Source organism: Hoplias malabaricus, chromosome X1 (assembly GCF_029633855.1).
Source record: "Hoplias malabaricus isolate fHopMal1 chromosome X1, fHopMal1.hap1, whole genome shotgun sequence".
Classification (NCBI taxonomy): Eukaryota; Metazoa; Chordata; class Actinopteri; order Characiformes; family Erythrinidae; genus Hoplias; species Hoplias malabaricus.
Window position 1 is genome coordinate 1,937,337 of NC_089818.1, and position 19,724 is coordinate 1,957,060.

The 19,724-nt window shown below is 43.2% G+C and overlaps 1 protein-coding gene across 1 annotated transcript in view; it reads right to left on the minus strand.

Annotated features, from left to right (window-relative positions):
- LOC136675617 (unconventional myosin-X-like) overlaps positions 1–19,724 on the minus strand; it is a 56,420-nt gene that overhangs the window by 5,777 nt on the left and 30,919 nt on the right. Inside the window, exons 7-34 of the mRNA XM_066652260.1 lie at positions 18,730–18,743; positions 18,521–18,605; positions 18,318–18,421; positions 16,658–16,787; positions 16,373–16,491; positions 16,014–16,160; positions 15,177–15,277; positions 15,014–15,080; positions 14,500–14,592; positions 14,156–14,224; positions 13,200–13,282; positions 12,824–12,932; positions 12,507–12,587; positions 8,610–8,734; positions 8,238–8,352; positions 8,005–8,111; positions 6,791–7,012; positions 6,359–6,398; positions 5,297–6,247; positions 4,976–5,096; positions 4,606–4,849; positions 4,176–4,271; positions 3,937–4,030; positions 3,703–3,758; positions 3,375–3,517; positions 2,412–2,603; positions 2,105–2,262; positions 1,266–1,389 (exon numbers count right to left, since the gene is read on the minus strand). Of these exons, the coding sequence (XP_066508357.1) occupies positions 1,266–1,389; positions 2,105–2,262; positions 2,412–2,603; positions 3,375–3,517; positions 3,703–3,758; positions 3,937–4,030; positions 4,176–4,271; positions 4,606–4,849; positions 4,976–5,096; positions 5,297–6,247; positions 6,359–6,398; positions 6,791–7,012; positions 8,005–8,111; positions 8,238–8,352; positions 8,610–8,734; positions 12,507–12,587; positions 12,824–12,932; positions 13,200–13,282; positions 14,156–14,224; positions 14,500–14,592; positions 15,014–15,080; positions 15,177–15,277; positions 16,014–16,160; positions 16,373–16,491; positions 16,658–16,787; positions 18,318–18,421; positions 18,521–18,605; positions 18,730–18,743 (3,990 nt within the window). The remainder of the gene's footprint in view (positions 1–1,265; positions 1,390–2,104; positions 2,263–2,411; positions 2,604–3,374; positions 3,518–3,702; positions 3,759–3,936; positions 4,031–4,175; positions 4,272–4,605; positions 4,850–4,975; positions 5,097–5,296; positions 6,248–6,358; positions 6,399–6,790; positions 7,013–8,004; positions 8,112–8,237; positions 8,353–8,609; positions 8,735–12,506; positions 12,588–12,823; positions 12,933–13,199; positions 13,283–14,155; positions 14,225–14,499; positions 14,593–15,013; positions 15,081–15,176; positions 15,278–16,013; positions 16,161–16,372; positions 16,492–16,657; positions 16,788–18,317; positions 18,422–18,520; positions 18,606–18,729; positions 18,744–19,724) is intronic.

Below are 19,724 nucleotides of genomic sequence, written 5' to 3' on the forward strand. Positions count from 1 at the left end.
GCTTCTTACTCACACACACCGCTCCACCTTAAAAGATACAGTCGCTTCTTACTCACACACACCGCTCCACCTTAAAAGATACAGTCGCTTCTTACTCACACACACCGCTCCACCTTAAAAGATAGTCGCTTATTACTCACACACACCGCTCCACCTTAAAAGATACAGTCGCTTCTTACTCACACACACCGCTCCACATTAAAAGATACAGTCGCTTATTACTCACACGCACTGCTCCACCTTAAAAGATACAGTCGCTTCTTACTCACACACACCGCTCCACCTTAAAAGATACAGTCGCTTCTTACTCACACACACCGCTCCACCTTAAAAGATACAGTCGCTTCTTACTCACACACACCGCTCCACCTTAAAAGATACAGTCGCTTCTTACTCACACGCACTGCTCCACCTTAAAAGATACAGTCGCTTCTTACTCACACACACCGCTCCACCTTAAAAGATACAGTCGCTTCTTACTCACACACACCGCTCCACCTTAAAAGATACAGTCGCTTCTTACTCACACACACCGCTCCACATTAAAAGATACAGTCACTTATTACTCACACGCACTGCTCCACCTTAAAAGATACAGTCGATTCTTATTCACATGCACCACTCCACCTTAAAAGATACAATTGCTTATTACTCACACACACCGCTCCACCTTAAAAGATACAGTCGATTCTTATTCACACGCACTGCTCCACCTTAAAAGATACAGTCGATTCTTATTCACACACACCGCTCCACATTAAAAGATACAGTCGCTTATTACTCACACACACCACTCCACCTTAAATGATACAGTCGATTCTTACTCACACACACCGCTCCACCTTAAAAGACATGGAGCTTCTGAATATAAACAAACTGCATTAACCCCTTTAAAGGTTGTAGCCTGTTCAGCGAGTGAGGACTTAATGGGAAGCAGTTTATTAATAATAATAGCCATACATTACTAATTTTCACTGTATCAATGTATTTACAGTACGTATAGTTTAGTAGAGTGTGGTTTTTTCCTCATATGTGGTCAGTTTACTCTCCTGCTCTCAGCTGTGTCCAAATTCTCTTGTGAACCTTTCTTTCCTACTGTCCTTGACTTTGTCTTATCTGTAGCTCATGGTTTGTACCCAGATCCACACACTGACAGATCAGGAGAGATCGGACAGTATCAGCTTGCTTTTCCTCTTCTGTGAGGGGCAGGTAATACATTTTTGTTTTTGTACATGTTTAATTGAGTAACGGTTTGTGGTACTCACGGCTGTGGTGGACGTCTCCATAGGGCAGGGGCAGAAGAGGTGTGTGCAGAGCATGGTGTGTGTAGCGCAGGATTGGGTTCCTCTTGTAAATCTGATCAACCACCTCTGGGTTTAGACAGTTCTCCTGAAACCCCAACAAGAACAGCATGTGTCAGACTCAGTTTTGGGTTCTGTTAGTATTCACATAGACATTAAATCTTTTCAAATTTATTTTCTGCGACTATTTTATTGTGTTCAGTACAGTGAGTCCGGATCCTGCCCAGAATCTCTGGGTGCAACGCAGGAACACATCCTGGAGAGGGCGCTAGTCCATCACTGTAAGTAAGTAAGTAAATAAACACCAGTTTGTTTAATAATCTTTGGCTTTGGCTATATTCAGATAGAAGTGGCCCAAATCTAATACTTATTTCTTCTTGAGTCACCAATGTTTTTTTTGTGTGGCTTTTGTGTGAACAACAAAACTGCACTGAATCTGAGTGTTTCAGATTGGATTTTGTCGACTCATTGGAGAACTCATGTTCGTGAACAGAACTGAAAAAAAAGTTCATACGCTGGATTGTGGACAATCACTTCATGTATTACATTCTATTCAATCTTTATTCTATACTTTTTCACAAAGTAAATCATTCTGAAAAAGTAAGCAGGTGGTTGTGGGATACAGCGAACAGTGCTTTGAACAGAACATTTGGACCTTTACATCTAATAAGTCCTGCGTCTGGATACCTCTGGATAAGTCCAGAGTCCTGCGGCACACATGGGTCAGTTTAAGAGCAAAGATCTAGGTCACTTTACCCTGCTGTGTAAACGTAGCCCTGAGTTTGTGTGTGTGTGTGTGTTACCTTTAGGTCCTGTATTAGCTGCTGCGTGTGTGTGTCAATAGGAGGTTTTGTATCAATGACGTTCTGCACAGCGTTGGTCCAGCGAGACACTTCACTCTGTAGTTTACTGTACAGATTGTACGAATGTTTACGGCCAAACACGGTCAAACTCCAGTAACCTACACACACACACACACACACACACACAAGGTATGAATAATTTAATTCCAATAAAATGACTGAAAATCAAATTCATATTTCTGTATTACTATTATAACCGTTCAACAGTCTGTAACAGGTTTGTGTGTGTGTGTGTGTGTATTCTGACCTGTCTCTTTGTACACTCTCTCGTCAGGTGGCAGTACAGAGCAGAGACTGTTCAGAAGCAGAGAGCCCAGTTTAAGAGCATTTCTTTCTGAACTCTTGTAGTAGTCCAGAGAATTATGCGTAAGCACAAACCAGCGCTTCTTTAGCCTCATGTTTCCACGGGTACTGCCCTTCATCTCCTTATGGAGCCACCCTGAAACACAGAGGAACATACAGACAGTGTTTTATTAGAAAGAAGCAGTGGTGAGGAGCCAAAAATATGTTCATCAAAATCATAACACTGCTCATCTTAGCTTCACAGCTGTCGTAAGTGAATGTGTGAGATAAATGGCACTTTTCCTTTGCACAGTACCTACTCTACTCAACCTCATCTCTAACGGGAACCGCTGGCTTTGGAAACCACAACAATGTCAGGCTTGTTTACTCATTGTGTATTTGCGTGTGGTTGTTTAGAACTAAACACAGATCAGTGGAGTTTTTCTATCCATTGCTCCATCAGGTTCTTCTTTCATCAGCCACTAATCCAAGAGGCAAGTTTGTGCTGGATGTCTGCATTTTGTGGTGACTGACATGTCTCTCTGGCCAATCAGTGCTCTGCAATGTTAACTTGTCACCTTTGTGGCTCACTTGGAGCCAGGAGCAGGCAGGGACTATACAAGTGCCCAGGAAATGGACATCCGCCTAATGGACAAGCAAAAGAGCAGAGTCAAGAAGAGTGGGAACAATGTAGTGGGAACAATGCCGTGGAAACGCATCCCGAAAGGTCACGACGGTCCGTGCCAAGTGAAGGTAGTTCTCTGGAGTCATGGAGCATCATCAAAACCCCTGAGGCAATTTAGAGTTGTCTGTGTGGTTCAAAACCACTTCTCCGTCTGCCACAAGGCTTTAGAAACTTAACCCTGGCTTCTGCTCTGAGACTAAGCTCCAAGTCCGAGATCTGACTTTACACTTTATGACCTCTCACCCCTGATGATGAATTCTTGGCCCTGGACACGAGTGTCTCCCTTGGAGCGCTGCAGAAGTGCGATCCAGTGGTGCATCTCCTCAGGGGTTTCTGCATTGCAGTGCAGCACACGGTGAGCAGTTATTATCACAAACGAATTTGGTCTTCAGAGAGAGAGAGGGAGTGTGAGAGAGAGAGAGAGAGGTATCATCTATAAATGTAAACTAGGAAAGTCTTTCAAAATAAAAACCACTAAACAATTTGTTGTACAAATCTCTGTGAATAATAAATTCTTTCCCCGTGTCGATGCATCCACACACTCAGTCCCATATGTATGCAGTGTTCTTACCGCTCTGGATTGTCTGAGGCACACACTGAGTCGATCATTCCCACATCAAGCGTGCCCTTGGACACAGAAACACTCATTTTATAACAGTGGGTTATTTATGGAACTACTATAATTACAAAGAAAAAACGTTTTATAAAAAAAACGTATTGAATGAATCATTAATGAATTAATAATAAGTACACTATGTCTCCACGTGTGTGTGTGTGTTATTTTGGCTGTTGTGTGTGTACTCACTACAGCGTTCTGTGGGTTCGCCTGTTCATCGTGCATTTCTCTGATTTCCTGTTCTGTGGAGGTGTGAACCTGACTCAGAACACTGAACCAATGACTGCAGAGCGCAGAGAAACATACAATTAAAAATTCATCTGCACACACACACACACACAAAGACACACACACACACACACACACACACACACACACACACACACACACACACACACACACACAGAAAATAATTAATTTTCTTTTACCTGCCGTCCTCTGCAGTGTCTGCTATCAGGTGGTATGTTCTTTCAGGCATTACAATGTCTATTCCATTCTCTTTCCCTGTGTTATCAATGATCTCTCTAGTACACACACAGAGAGAGAGAGAGAGCAAGAGAGAGAGAGAGAGAGACAGACAGACAGAGGGAGAGGGAGAGAGACAGAGAAAGAGAGAAAAAACAGAACAGTGAAACACCTCCATATTGGTCTTTGCCTATTGTCCTGCCGACTGTTCTCCATGCTGCTGTTAGACCTTGTGTAACCCCCCCCCCCACCCCCCAGGGGCATCGGACAGCAGGTACTAGTGGACCTACCTACCCCAGCATCATTTTGATTTTGAATATTTACAGTCTCTGTAAGTATAGAAATAACCAATGTTGTCCACCCTCCACAGCAGCTTGGTGTTTAAGCTCTTACTTGGCCTCATGAAGCTCCAACATGCCCTTCACCCTGTCCTCGGCATCATTGTCATAGTAGATGAGCTTATTCTGACGCAGGACAAACCAGCGACGTCTCCAGTTTCTGCGAGAGAGAGTGGATGAACCTCCGCCTTTCTTCATCAGCCAGCCCTGCTTCAGCGCCTCCTGCCTGCTCCGGAACCACAGGAGCGTCTCGTCCTTCAATACACACCAGCGTCGCTTCCAGGTGTTCAGGAGACCACCTGCTCACACATACACACACACACACACACACACAAACACACACACACACAGTGTGTTAAACGTGCTGAATACAGTAATGTTGAAGGAGGGAGAGGAGCAGAGGGAAGACGTTTGTTTTGTGTTACCTTTGATGTAGAGGAAGCTGTGGAAGTACGGCAGAGTCACACAGCTGTAAACAGAATCTCTTCGATACAAGGATTCTTCATCTGTATCAAGTCTGTCAAAGTCATCCTCACTGTCGTCAAACTGAGAGAGAGAGAGAGAGAGAGGGGGGGGGGAGGAAGAGAGAGGGGGAGAGAGAGAGCAAGAGGGATTATGCAAATAATAACTGTAAGCTAATATTGTTTAAAGTATCCGCTGACAGGGACATGTTGGAAGTTAGTGTCGACACCAGCAAAGCACAGATGGAAGAGAAGTGAATCTAGCCGGAATGTGTAGAGACTCACTGAGGACTGAGCTCCCTCGGAGCTGAACCTGTACGCTCCAGAGCTGGCACTGGTGCTGGTCGCGAGGGAGCTGCGATAATCATTTGACCAGCGTCCGTTTTGGGGCAGACAGAGGGGCATGCTGGGGGGAAGGTTCACCCCATCTTCGTCATAATCATCAGCATCGTAATCCGAGTCCTCATTAGGAGGAATAAGCTCCACTTCTTCCTCCTCCTCCTCCTGCTCTGACAGCTGGTTTCTGAAACAGGACGCGTCCCTGCCGCTGTGGTAAGCGGGGGGCAGGTTTGTGGGCGGGGCCGGGTGCTGGGCCATGCGGTCGTTGGCATAAGGGTCTTCCTCTGATGAATCATCGCTGGTGCGGATCCCGCTGGTCCTCTGTCCGTCCGAATGGCCGTGTTCGCTGGGGTTCGGAGAGTCTTTAAAACCTTCCTCGTCTGCCCCCAAGCCTTCATCTACTTCCTCCTCCTCCCCGCCCTCACCCACCCGGCCACCGCCCACGGTGCCCTCCAGCACCAGCGAGCTCTCAATGTTGCGCACACACTCATCGATCTCATGAAAGTTGAGAGAAGAGAGGAACTGCTGAGCTGCACGGCAGGCCTCCTCCTCAAGCCGCAGCAGCTCCTGATCGCGCAGCTGTTGCAGGCGAGCCAACGACTGCGCAGTCAGACTCTGCTCTCTCGTCTCCTTCTGTCTCCTCAAACCCTCAATCTCTCGCTCCAGACGCAGGATCTCTTCCACCTGAGAGGCTTCTTGGGGGCGCACCACCTCCAAAAACACGTCTTCACTCTCAGTAGTAGCACACAAGGCAGGAATGTGTTGTTTCGGAGGACTCTCTTCTCTCCTTCGCTGGGCCTCCTCTTCTGTTTTTCTCTGGGCCTCCTCTTCTCTCCTTTGCTGGGCCTCCTCTTCTCTCCTTCGCTGGGCCTCCTCCTGTATTCGTGCCTCCTCAGCCTGTGCAAAAGTGACAAAGAACTACATTACCCAGCATGCAACAAGAAAAATATGACTGATTTTTAATATTCCAAAACGATCAGATTCCATGAACACTGATCGTGTATTTACCTCTCGGACCTGCCGCTCTCTCTCAATCCTCTGCCTCTCTCTAAATAAACACAGAAAAACAAGAATTAGAAGCGAATGTGAATCTGTAGATTAAAGGAACTCTAGGTAAGATGTGGTCATTTTGCTCCTCTAAAGTTGCAGGGTGTAATTCATTTTTACATCACTGTCCTGAAATCATGGTAGAGGGCTGGGGGGTAGTTTCCTACCCACCTCTAATAGTTACATAGTGCAGTTTCTGCAGTGCTGAACCCAGAGTAACAACAACAGAGGCTTTTCCTCCTTGTTACAGATCAGTGGAGCATCACAATGATGTAGAAGCTGTAATTTTATGGTAAAGATATTACCTAGTGTTGTTTTAAATTATATTTAATTATAATTTTAATTATAAGATTTTCCGCATATTTGAGCCTGTCCTAGGAAATGCACACACACCTCTCTAGTTCCTCCTCTTCTCTTCTCCTCCTCTCCTCCTCCTCCCTCCTCTTCTTCTCCTGTAGGAGCTGTGAATATAGTTGCCGTGCCCTTTGACCTCTGACTCTTTTCTGGAGGGTTACAGAGGCCCAGCGGAGCTTCAGGAAGCGTCGGCGGAAGAATAGCCCTCTCCAGTTCTTCTGGATCAACACTACACTCTGCAGCAGCTGCCTGTATTGCCTCCTAAAGGCAGGCATCAAAAAAAAAAATGGAGATTGGTGGAGCAAAGTGAAGTTGTTTTTTAAACTGTTTCAGAAAAGGCTTCATTGCTCAGTTTTTAAAAGCAGTGGACAACACTGACCCCTAGTGGTTACAGGAATGACCAGCAGCTGTAACTCTGTCCTGGGGATGTTTATTTACCTCCTAGTGATTAAAGTTTTTCCTGCATCATTAGTATCCCCCCCATACATTTGAGAATAAATGTGCATCTATTTTTATCTATCTATTTTTGCTCCCAATAAAGATGCAGAATATTATACACGTTCATAGCACTGCCGTAAAAACAACGGGAGGGGAGAGAGTGGGGTGTTTTCCTGCTCACTTCCTGAGGATACATAGTGCAGTTTCTCAGTGCTGAGTCCAGCTTGGCAAGAACAGAGACTTTTTAAGGTTCATTTTAAGGTAAATATAACATCCACTGTTGCTTAAAAGTGCTATATCCAACATTTTAAACAACAACATAGCGGCAAAACAACTCGTTCTTATGTAAAGGTGAGTGAAACAACAAAATAATTTTAAAGCCATGACCCCGAACAGACTTTCCTTCTCCTTGACGCATACATAAGCAACTTGATGGATGTCCCATATCTGTTTTCAAGAGTGACTAGAGCTAGGTCTGATTATGTTAGCTATGTAACATTAGATTTTACCTGTATGATTAATTTATTTAAAAAATTTAACTGCTCCGTTTTAACTGCTCCACTTTCTCTGTACTTCACAACACAGTGTTGAGAGCACAAAAGTAAGGAGGGAGGCACAGCTGAAGTGGACGAATATGAAGCATTTGTTTTGGTCTGAGATGCTGGTGCTCTACTGAGACGTTTAGTGGCAGAAACAATCAAGTAAAGCTCCTAAATCTCATTGATATACACAGTCTTACCCTGACTTCCACAGCTTAAATAACTCTAGAATGTATAGATGTGTGTGTATGTTATTGAATGTGTGTGTGTGTTTACCGTGCTCTGTAGCCCAGTATATGAGCCTGTATGATGGCTGCAGCCTTAAGCACCTCCTCCTCTCTCTTCTTTTCCAATCGCAGCTCCAGACTCTCCTTTAGAAACACCTTTCAGAACAAAACAAACATTTAGAACCCCCCCTCACACACAAAAGTGGGAGAAGCTTTAAAGAATGGTGACTGGAATAATGGTGAAAGTGATGTAAAAGCCACTGAAGGATTCCTCAAACGAACCTTTGTTTTTCCCAGCTGCCATTCTTCGCTGTTACTGTCATAGAGGCGGAGCAATCGGAGACACGCCTCCTTCTGGTCATCACACATGGCCAGGCCTCTCAGCAACACACAATACCTGAGAAAAAAAAAACACAACTGTACAAACATTACCCGTTAAACCTGTGGCACACGGACTGACCTCGGCACTGCTCTCAGGTCTGAACTTTAAAGGTAAAGTCTTCCAGGAGATCAGAGCATGTTAATGCAGTAAAGAGGAACACACTCCTGGTTAATACCCCTCACTTCAGAAGAAACGCGGGACGAGCTGGTGTCCACAGACTTTTGATCTCAACTGTTATTTCAAAAGCGTACAGAATAGAACATGGGACTGACCTGCAGCAGAACTCCTGGAATGTTCTCCGAACCGGAAAACCTGCCCTCCGGATCCTCACTGTCTCCAACATCCCGGAATACCGCAACTGATTCAGCACCACAGAATGATCAAAACACTCCGGCATCTGAAATAGAGAAAGAGAGAGTAACAGAGAGACAGAGAGAGAGTAAGAGAGAGAGAGAGAAACAGAGAGAAATAAAGAGATAGAGAGAGAGTAACAGGGAGACAGAGAGTAACAGGGAGAGAAAGAGAGAAGTGATAGTGTGTTTATTCGTCATGAATGAACCCCCCTGAGACCTTCTTAAATGACCTCTGACCCTGCGTGGGAATGACGTCCGAAATGAGGTGCTGTGTCCCTCGCTAATGTTCCTCGGTTAAATGTCATCTCTGCAGACGGAGTGAAGAATGTGTGTGTGATTAACATGTAAGAGATGAATGAAGCTCTGTGGAGTCAATAACAGCTCTGTGATGGTCATATTCACTACTGCATTCATTAACACACCAATACACTGTCACTTTAGTGCGGTGGTGATTTATGTTCACGACTGTAACACGACTCACGGTCAGAGCTGTTAACATTAAACACGTATGTAACAATATTTAAAATATTCATTGAAAATTTGGAGCTTATTATACAACATTGGAAACTTTATTATTTATAAGACTGTAAATATTAAGGGTATGGAAAAATATATGAATAATTAAAGGGAATGTCGAAGGTTCTGGGGAGCTACTGTTCTCACAGCAAAACACAGTACCATCCTGTTTATTTTCATTCAGAAACTCGCTCCACATCTTTTAAGGTGGAACAGTGTGTTTGAGTAAGTGTGTCTGATCCACTCGTACCAGCACAATACACACACACACAGACACACACACACACACACACACACACACACACAGGGTATGCAGAGCAACAGATGGACTACAGTCTGTAATTATAGAACTACTGATAATATTAATAATGTGTAGATACACAGTGGGTTCTCTAATGTAATACTGATTTATTCTTTGCATGTTACCAGAGACTATGTCACTTTATTCGAGTACAGATTTGACCTGGGGCAGTGAGGATGACGACCCTTGGGTCTGAGATGATAAGCCCATGGAGAGGCTCCATCTGGTTGGGGTTTATTTAGGTGGGAATACAGAAAGCTAGTGGCATTTCAAGTCAGTGTAGCATCCTTAAGTGCTTTAGCAAACACAGGAACCATGTTTTTGAGCATGCAGACCTGGTCATCTCATTCTCTCCATGCTCTCAGAAAAGCTGTCTCTGTGGAGGTACCCTCAATGGAACATATACCGTACCTTTAATTAGGGAACAGAACTGTACCTTATTCTATATTAACTGGAGATTATAAAGTTGAGTTCATTGGCCCCGTTTCTCCAGGACTTTTATTGTGTTCTTTAATTCTCCACAGTTGTGTATTGAAAGATTACAGAGACACCCCTCTCCTTCTGGAGAAGAGACTGTAATGAACCTTTAGGAACACAACTGGACTCTAACACCACTGCTGTACCTTTAAAGATACACTACACTGTTTAGTGACAGTAACGTTCCTGTACTGTACCTTTATTTTTTCATGCACTGAATGTGAGAGTCTTCAGGCCTGAGTCACTGAAGCCACAGACAGTGCTTTTATTTACCCTCTTCACACTCCGCTGAGTGAATAAACTGTGTCATCAATTTATTAGAATTCTTTTCAAATGTATTAGATTATTATCAGATGTTTATTCTTAAAATGTATTGACTTTTTACAAAGAGATGTTACCACTTTACCTTAACCTCTCACAACAAAGAAAAACTTATAAACCCCACACATCAAGACCCTTTACCCCTCCGTGGCACACTCTGTGTAAACCACAGTTCCAGTGGAAACAGTTGCTTCCTTAAATATTTAAATCTGATTAAATCTCCCGAGATTCTTCAGATATAAAGAGTTGTTAAGATTTTCCCTGTAACCTTCAGTGCTAAGCTCAAAGGGAAAGTGTACTGATATGTAATGCCTTCCTGAATAAGAAGCAGTCTGCACTGATAAAGTTAATGCTCAATAAACAGTAACAGTGTCTCTGTTTCTGACGCTCACACACACTCACACACACAGTCCGATAATCACTGGCTTTAATTCGTTCAACATCATATTAAACATCTGAGACTTGCAATGGACACAACAGAAGTGTTACTTTAATTTTAGAGCAGTGTGACACCCATGTGCACACGTACATACACACACACACACACCTGAATGTACCATGTAATCTCCTACCTCAGAAAGTCTTCTCTCATCCTGCTGTAAGAAAGTGTGTATCCAGCACAAGACTCAGGCATCAACTGACCACCGCTTTCCCTCTCTTTCTCTTACTTACACACACACACACACACACAATACTCCACTGTGATCTCTTTCAGACACCGGTTGCCATGGTGCTTGGATCCCTGCAGGGCTAATTTGTGCTGGTTGTTGGGGAGGGGCAGGGTCAGGAAGGGGATTGTGGGTAAAATAGGGGCAGTGACAAGGCCAGCTGTTTATATTCAAACAGAGAGTGTGTGAGAGAGCATTTATGTCTCTCTCTCTCTCTCTCTCACACACACACACACTGGTGTAAGGAACAGTTATCAGTCTTATAACAGAGTTTCTCAATTCAGTAACACATTCCTGATGCTATATCTGTGTGTGTGTATGCGTGTGTTTGTGTGTGTATGTATGTGTGTGTGTTTTTGTGTGTATGTGTGTTTTGTGTGTGTGTGTGTGTGTTTGTAAGTGTCTGAAATATTAGTTAGGGCTCTCATTTGGTTCATAGACCTGCTCATTGCATTCACGTTTATAGCTCCTGCTACAGAATAACACTTAGGATCACAGCCTCACACACACGTACGCACACTCAGGGGACATATAAACCCCTGTTCTCTCTCTCGGGGCTCTTATATCGAGTCTGAGTTCATGATGTGTGACCTCTCCTTCTGTCGGCAGTGAATTAAAAACCACTATCAGTCTCAGCACACCCAAGCTGTACACAATATGAGGAGTGTTCCAAACGACCACTACTCTATTCCCTACATTGCTCACTATGTAGTGAAATATATAGTGAATAGGACACTGATTAGTCTGGGGCACTGCTCTGTAGGGAAGCCAGAGCAGAGCCGTGTAGAGAGAGCAGCTAGTGATCAGTAACAGCTACAGTACACTTCACAATACTCTTTATTCTGGAACTCCTGCTCCTGAAATAAACTTCAAACTGAAGAGTGAAACATTGAGAGAACTGTATGTGTGTCATGATAAAGCTGGTCTCACTTTTAGACATTTGTGAGGGAGACAGTAAATGGCAGTTTATTTATGACCACAGTGTTCAGTCGCTGTAGAGGCAAAGCAACTAAAGAAGACCTTTATAATGAACTTCGCTTTATGTTTTTAGCTTTAGGAATCTAGTGGTTACTGGATAGATGACAGTGTCAAGTTAGTTTTCTGAATCATTTGTACAATGCAACTCTTCTGCTCTCTAGCGCCTCTTTCACACATGGACTCTGTATTGGGTCTGGAGGTGTCCCGGAGCGGTTCTTCACACATGCAGCGCACAGCGGGAAATGAAACACATGCTGTAGGTGTGAGGGTGGAGCCTGTGCAACGTGTGCAGGAGAAATTCTGGAACGTTTCCCACTCCGTTCTCACAGGCACTGACTTGGATTTCACCCGGGGTTTTTACCACGGCGTGAGGAGGATAAAGTCTGGGTAATGTCTGGGACGAATGTTCATACACACAGCTCCTCCGGGAAAACTCCAGAACATTCCTGGATTACCACTCAGGTGTTAATGAGCTTATGGAAAATGCAGCAAAAAAAAACAAAAAACAGAACGGCTCATTTCATCCCATGACTGTCCCGCATATTTAAAACGTACCTTGTTATTGTTGGGTTTGATGCAGCGCACAAAGAAGGGGTTTGATGTGCTAAGGGTGGACATCAGGGAGTGCAAAGAATTCTGGATATGAAGAAAAAAAATGTGGATTAAGTGGTGCTCCATACTTAAAGTATCTCAGTGAATGCACAATGAGAGACGAGTCTACAGAGAATCTCAGGAGTCAACTGTGAGAGTCCTACAGAAATTCTGGTAATTTACAGAAACCTCTAAGTAGTTCCTTTCCTGACAATAATAATAATAATAATAATAATAATAATAATAAATTAGTAGAAGCGGAAAAAAGAGATATGTCTGACCTTAAACTGGGAGCTGACCGTTGGCCTGCGATGCTGAGAGCTGATCTTCATTGAGTCCTGACCACATCTATTACTCATCCTCTCAAAGAGATCATAGACAAAATCCAACCTGAAAAACGAGAGAGAGAGAGAGAGAGAGAGAGAGAGAGAGAGAGAGTGGGGGGGCAGTGAAAATGAGGAATTGTCTATAAACTTGCGCTTGTTAAATCTTTGTAAAAAGGAGAGAAGATACATCTGTGCTGAGATTACAGTTACTCTCATATGAGTATGAGAAGTATATAAGAGAAAGAGAGAGTATATAATTAATCACACAGCACTGTAATAGCAAACACACGTGTACATATAAACACACACACACATACACATACACACATACTTGCTGTCCCTGAGGGTGTTAAGAATGTCATCTCTGAAAGTGTCTCTATTTTTCTCCAAGATTCCTCTCACATCGTACACCACCTACAAAGAGTAAACACACACACACACACACACACACACACACACACACACACACACAGACCTAATTATATAAATGAAATGAAAATACTGAAGATATCATGTAACAAGACCCTTTAGGGCGCAGTCATCTCTTTATTATAACACACTTGCTGATAGGGGCAGGTCCCAGTTCAGCACAGCATCCTTAAAGGGCCCATCCTCCTGAAAACTGAATTCAACTTTCTTTATCGTGATGAGAGTTTGGTCTCAAAACCTTCGTGATGAAGTTATACTGCGTTTTGAATTATGTGCAACCAGGCAGTCACTTAAAATAAAATTCACAAGTCCACAAACCCCCACAAGTGTGTGTGTGTGTGTGTGGGTTAGTGCGTATTGCAATGGTACAACTGGATCAGACAGAGCAGTGCTGCTGGAATTTTTAAAGAGGACATATTAAACCCATTTTGCACAATTTATTACAGCTCCCTCTGGAAATATAATTTATAATGCATTGGTCAAAATACCACAAGGATCAAACAACACAACACAGTTCTCCCCCAGAATAAACATCCCTGTTCAGGGTGACCAGTTTTAGAGACAGTTCCTTTAAATGAGATTGTGCCACAACTCACTTTAACGCGAGTGCCCAGGAGAGAGGAGCAAGGAGCAGAAGCTTTGGTTTTGAGCGTCTTCTTTTCCCTCCATTCACATTTTCACCAATTTTATATTGATTTAATGCATTAAACCTGAACATTGCTCTCTGGCATTAATGTGATTGGACATACTGCAGATTGGAGATGAGGAGAGATAACTCTAAAGTCACTACACTCTACATAAGAAGCAGCACATCATCACAACCACTGATTTAATTCAGAGCAGAGGAGCATGTCATACCTCTCCTGCATAGTGCTTCACCCCAAAGTAGTGCACTGCGACCCGGGGCTTTATGTAAAAGGGGTTTTTCTGCAGAGAGATGGAGAGAGGGAGAGATAATGTGATAAACAGAGACGGGTTTGGATGAGTGGAGATGATGAGCTACAGAAGCTCGCTGCTCACACACACACAATATGTTAATAGCCATAACCAGCCAACAACAGTATATTTAAACATAATTTATTTTTATTTCTTTATTTTTTTAGCTTTTCAAGTACACAACGATATGCAACAGATGTGGGGCTGTACACTTGCTCCATTGATTCTTCTTGTGTGTGTGTGTGTGTGTGTTTAAAGGTACTTACAGAATGCTGACTGTGGAGTTTCTCCAGTAGTGTAGCATCAGTGGCTTTGGGGAAATGACTCTCTTCATTCACTAGGGCCAAGAGTCCAAGCTTCTACAGTCACACACACGCAGATTCAGCGAAAACACAAACATAATAGGCACGTAGATGTAATCATTAAAATAAAAACAAGCATATATTTATATGTATAAAACGCTCATGGCTCAAACATTAATTAAGCGAGTTAGAAGACAAAACAAGAGCTCTGTGTGTGTGTGTGTGTGTGTGTGTGTGTGTGTGTGTGTTTGTGTGTGAGTGTGTGTGTGTGTGTGTGTGTAAGAGAGAGAGAGAGGATGAACGATTTCAGCTTAAATGAAATGTTGATATATTAATAAATAAACAGTTCAGAAGGTACTAAATTAAACCACTAATACATCACTAGGCTCTGTAAAAAGTGGTAAATTTGGTAAAATAATTTGTTAGAGTTAATTGTGTAATTTCTATAGCTATTTTTATTTGGTTATGTGTGTGTTACCTTCTCTATGAGATCCAGGCATTCTCCATTGTCCATCCAGTTAACATCATCCCAAACCAGGCCTTCCCTATCAAAACACACACACACACACACACACACCATTTGTATTATCATTTAATTATGTGTTGATCCGCACTTCAGAATCAGACCACTGCAGACTCACCTGTTATACTCCAGCTGCTCCAGCGAGAAGATGTGTTTATTAAAATATTCCTGCAGCTTCTCATTAGCATAGTTAATGTTGAACTGCTCAAACCGGTTCACCTGAGGAGATAAAGACACATTCAATCTCAGTCAGGTTTATAACAGAGTTCTCCATTAACTTTAGCCACAGCTGCTGCAGAGCGCCTGGAGCAGAAGTTCAGAGCTATAGTGAAGGGTGTATGTGGACACTGGTCACTTCAGGCAGTGATGCCACACTGTGGCTGTGAGCCAAAAGTGGTCAAAAAATGGAAATGTTTTGAATTCTAGCGACATGTGGCATTCACCACTGCCCTCATGTGGCCAGAGAAAGAGAAGCGGTCCACTTATGTCCCCGGAAAGAGGGCAGATGAAAGCTGGGGATGAACAAGGGTTTTACCTTTCGGAGACAGCGGTAAGCACAGAGCAATTAGCCTTGAGTCTAAATCAAGCATCCTGTCTTTATAAATGGCACTAAATGCAAACAACTAGGCACCTTTCAGTTTCTGAGGTGAAGACCCTGACTCAATTTTGAATTGAAATCAGAGCCAGTTCCATTCATCACTGATATTAATATTCAGTTTTCATTATTTACATCTTAATGACAAAACACACGTTGGTAGGTGGATTGGAGACTACAAAAGTGTCCGTAGGTGTGAGTGAATGTGTGAGTGTGTGTCGCCCTGTGAAGGACTGTTCCCGCCTTGCGCCCAGTGATTCCGGGTAGGTTCCGGACCCACCGCTGCCCTGAACTGGGTAAGCGCTACAGACAATGAATGAATGAATGAATGATGCTGTTGTATACAGTGAAACATCTCACCTCAAAGTTCTCAAACCCAAAGATGTCCAGGATGCTGATGGAGTGGAAGTTGTCATGGCCATGGATGCGCTTGTTGAGTTTACCAATGATCCAGGTGAAGCACTGAGAGTAGAGGGCCATTGCCATGGAGTCTCGAGAATCTACAGCCTGATAAACACACACACACACTTGTTTTGTCAGCTGGATCAAATGGAAGGCTTATCATTATCAGAAAGCTGTGTTCCTTCCTCACGCTTTTCTTCAGAGTCTGAGGTTGTTGTTTGCTGTGTGTGTGTGAGACATTAAACTCAAAGGAACAAATGGATGTCTGTATATGCGTGTATTAATAGGAGTATTTTGTTCATCAGTTTGAATGTCACCTGTTCTACAGTAAGTGGTGTGCTGATCTCTTCTCCTCTGAGAATCATGGATCTGTGAGTGAGAACTTCAGCCAACTGAGTGCAGTCCAGACCCAAGAGCTCTGCTGCACAGCTGAGAGCTACATACACACACACACACACACAGAGAGAGAGAGACAATACTGTCATATGTCACTGTTCTAGAAGTGAAACCATTGTAATAACTATAAAATACCATCATATGACCCTCTGCTACAGCAAGGTCTAAGAAGAATAAAAAAGAGACATGAACAGTGGAGTGCAGACCTGTTTTGGATGAGACCTGGGCTCCTCCTGCTGTGAGAAACTCGATGTTCCCCAGGTGCAAAATACCAGCCAAAAGCCTCAAAACCTCTCTGATACTCTCCTCTCCAAACTGCATTGTTCTTAAGGCATTCTGAAACACAAGCAAACACACACATATTTTTAGTTTATGGGCGTCACGTTTAAGGATTTACGCTTCTGTGTGGAATCTAAGCTGCAGCCGGACACACACCTCCCCAGAAATGCAACTACGTGCTGTGGCAGTTCAGACCGCATCAACTGTGACTGGTCCACAGCTGGACAAACTTGAACCACATTAAGGAAAGATGAAAGGAGCAAGTCTGGAAATATGAACTCTTTTCAGGCCACAGTATAAAGACTAACAGCTGGTGAGAGATCTCGGTAAACATCGGTTTGGACTTCATCTAATAAATGAAGAAGAGGAAAACTTGAAGAAAATACAGTATATGAGTGCCTCAGAAAAAGCTCTATATAAGGAGCGAGGACAAAGGTGGGAATAAAGTGGCAGCAGTGTATTTGTGTTTCCTGACTGGAACTGCAGAGTGAAACAGACACACCGCCTCATACAAACGCTCACAATGGCATAACTGTTGTAGACTACGCAATGATTCGATGCAGACACATAAATAGATCTGTAGTCTCGTCTCATGCTCCTGCTCGCCTTCGTCTCTAATTGTTTAACTCTTTGTTTTTGGTTCGTTCCTTGTCTCTTGTCTCACCTGGTTTCCTTTCTAGCTTTGTTTCCAACTTCTGTTCTTTTTTTCCTTGTTTAGACGCATGCTCAGTCTCTATGTTTATGTTTCCCTTGTGCTTACCTCCGTCGTGTCCTTATGTTCCCACAGCCCTTGTCCCTTTTTATTCCCCGGTTATACCAGATGTTCTGGTTTCCTGTTTTTTATTTTAGAATTCTTCTCTAGAAATGTTTTGAATAACGTCTGCATGCCTCAATGAAGGTGTAAACAGACCCAAGACTCTCATTGTAAGGGGGGTATATCAGGGGCTGTGGCATGGGAGACTTGCGGAAGTGAGAGGATGTGGAAGTCCATAGATGTGGAAGCAAACACTGGGGTTTAGAGGAACATATGCTGCCATCAAGATTACGTCTTTTCCTGGGAAGTCCATGGTTATTTCAGCAAGACGTTGTCAGGCCTTATTCTGTATGTGCTACAACAACATGGCTTTGTAAACACAGACTGCGTGTGCTTGACTGACCTGCCTGCAGTCTAGACCTGTCTCTCTATGGTGCATCATGAAGAGTAGCGTCAGGGAAAGGCACCTTCAGGCAGGTGAAGTCTTGTATTAAACAACATTTAACAATCGGGATGCTCAGTTCCCAAATGATTACAGAGAGTTGATGTAACACGGTGGTAACATAACCCTGTCCCAAATCTATGGGAGGGTGTTGCAGATGTTAAATTATTATGGTGTTTTTATTAAGAAAAGTTGTTCAGTGAAAACATAAATAAGAGATACTTTTTTGTGCTTTGTTAGTTACATAAGAGAAACATCAAGAGAAAGAACAAATCACAGATTCTTGTTTTTTGTTGCATTTTAAAATATATTCCAACTTTTCTGGAGATGGGGTTTGTAATAAAATTAATACTATTACAATAAAATAATAATATTCATTTTTAAATCTTACCAACACTTCCTGAAAAGTACATTTATCATCAATGGTGTCATCTTTCACACAACCGGACTGACTCAGGTAATAAAAGCTCTTAGCAGGCAGCAAAGAGAAGGACTCTGAGAGAGAGAGAGAGAGAGAGAGAGAGAGAATAAATACATTTGCTCTTAATGTTATAAAAGCCCTCCCCGTGGTGAATTGGTTAAACCTGAGCTCACCCCTCTGTTCAGAGTTGGTTCCCGCCAGTAAAGCATAGAAAATGTGGTAGTTCCTCTCTCCTGGATTCTGCCGCACAACTCGGTTCTAACAGCAGCAAAACATTACAAACACATAAACATACAGAAGCAAGAAAACTCACCATCTCAAACACCATCATCTCTAACACCATCATCTCTAACACAATAAACAAAGAATAAGAACTGCTCACCTTCTCTAAAAGATCTTTATCAAAGGGAACGGTCAAGAAAAACAATCAAAAGAAAATATCACACTGTACTGTCAGTGAGAGTAAGTGAGTGGGTGACTGAGTGAGTGAGAGTATGAGTGAGTGTGTGAGTATGAGTGAGTAAGTGAGTGGGTGAGTATGAGTGAGTGAGTGAGAGTATGAGTGAGTGAGTGAGAGACTATTAGTGAGTGACTGACTGAGTGAGTGAGAGTATTAGTGAGTGGGTGAGTATGAGTGAGTGACTATGATAGAGTGAGTGAGAGTATGAGTGAGTGAGTGATTATGAGTGAGAGTATTAGTGAGTGAGTGACTGAGTGAGTGAGTGAGTGACTATGAGTGAGTGAGTGAGTGAGAGTGAGTGCGTGACTATGAGTGGGTGAGTATGAGTGAGAAAGTGAGTGGGTGACTGAGTGAGTGAGAGTATGAGTGAGTGTGTGACTATGAGTGAGTGAGAGTATGAGTGAGTGTGTGAGTATGAGTGAGTAAGTGAGTGGGTGAGTATGAGTGAGTGAGTGAGAGTATGAGTGAGTGAGTGAGAGACTATTAGTGAGTGACTGACTGAGTGAGTGAGAGTATTAGTGAGTGAGTGACTATGAGTGAGTGAGTGATTATGAGTGAGTGACTATGAGTGAGTGTGTGACTATGAGTGAGTGTGTGAGTGAGGGACTATGAATGAGTGAGTGAGTCATTATGACTGAGTGAGTGAGAGTATGAGTGAGTGGGTGACTATGCGTGAGTGAGTGAGAGTATGAGTGAGTGTGTGACTATGAGTGGGTGAGTATGAGTGAGTAAGTGAGTGGGTGACTGAGTGAGTGAGAGTAAGAGTGAGTGTGTGTGTGACTATGAGTGAATGAGTGAGTGAGAGTAAGAGTGAGTGAGTGGGTGAGTATGAGTGAGTGGGTGAGTATGAGTGAGTGAGTTAGTGAGTGAGTGAGTTAGTGAGTGAGTGAGAGTAAGAGTGAGTGAGTGGGTGAGTA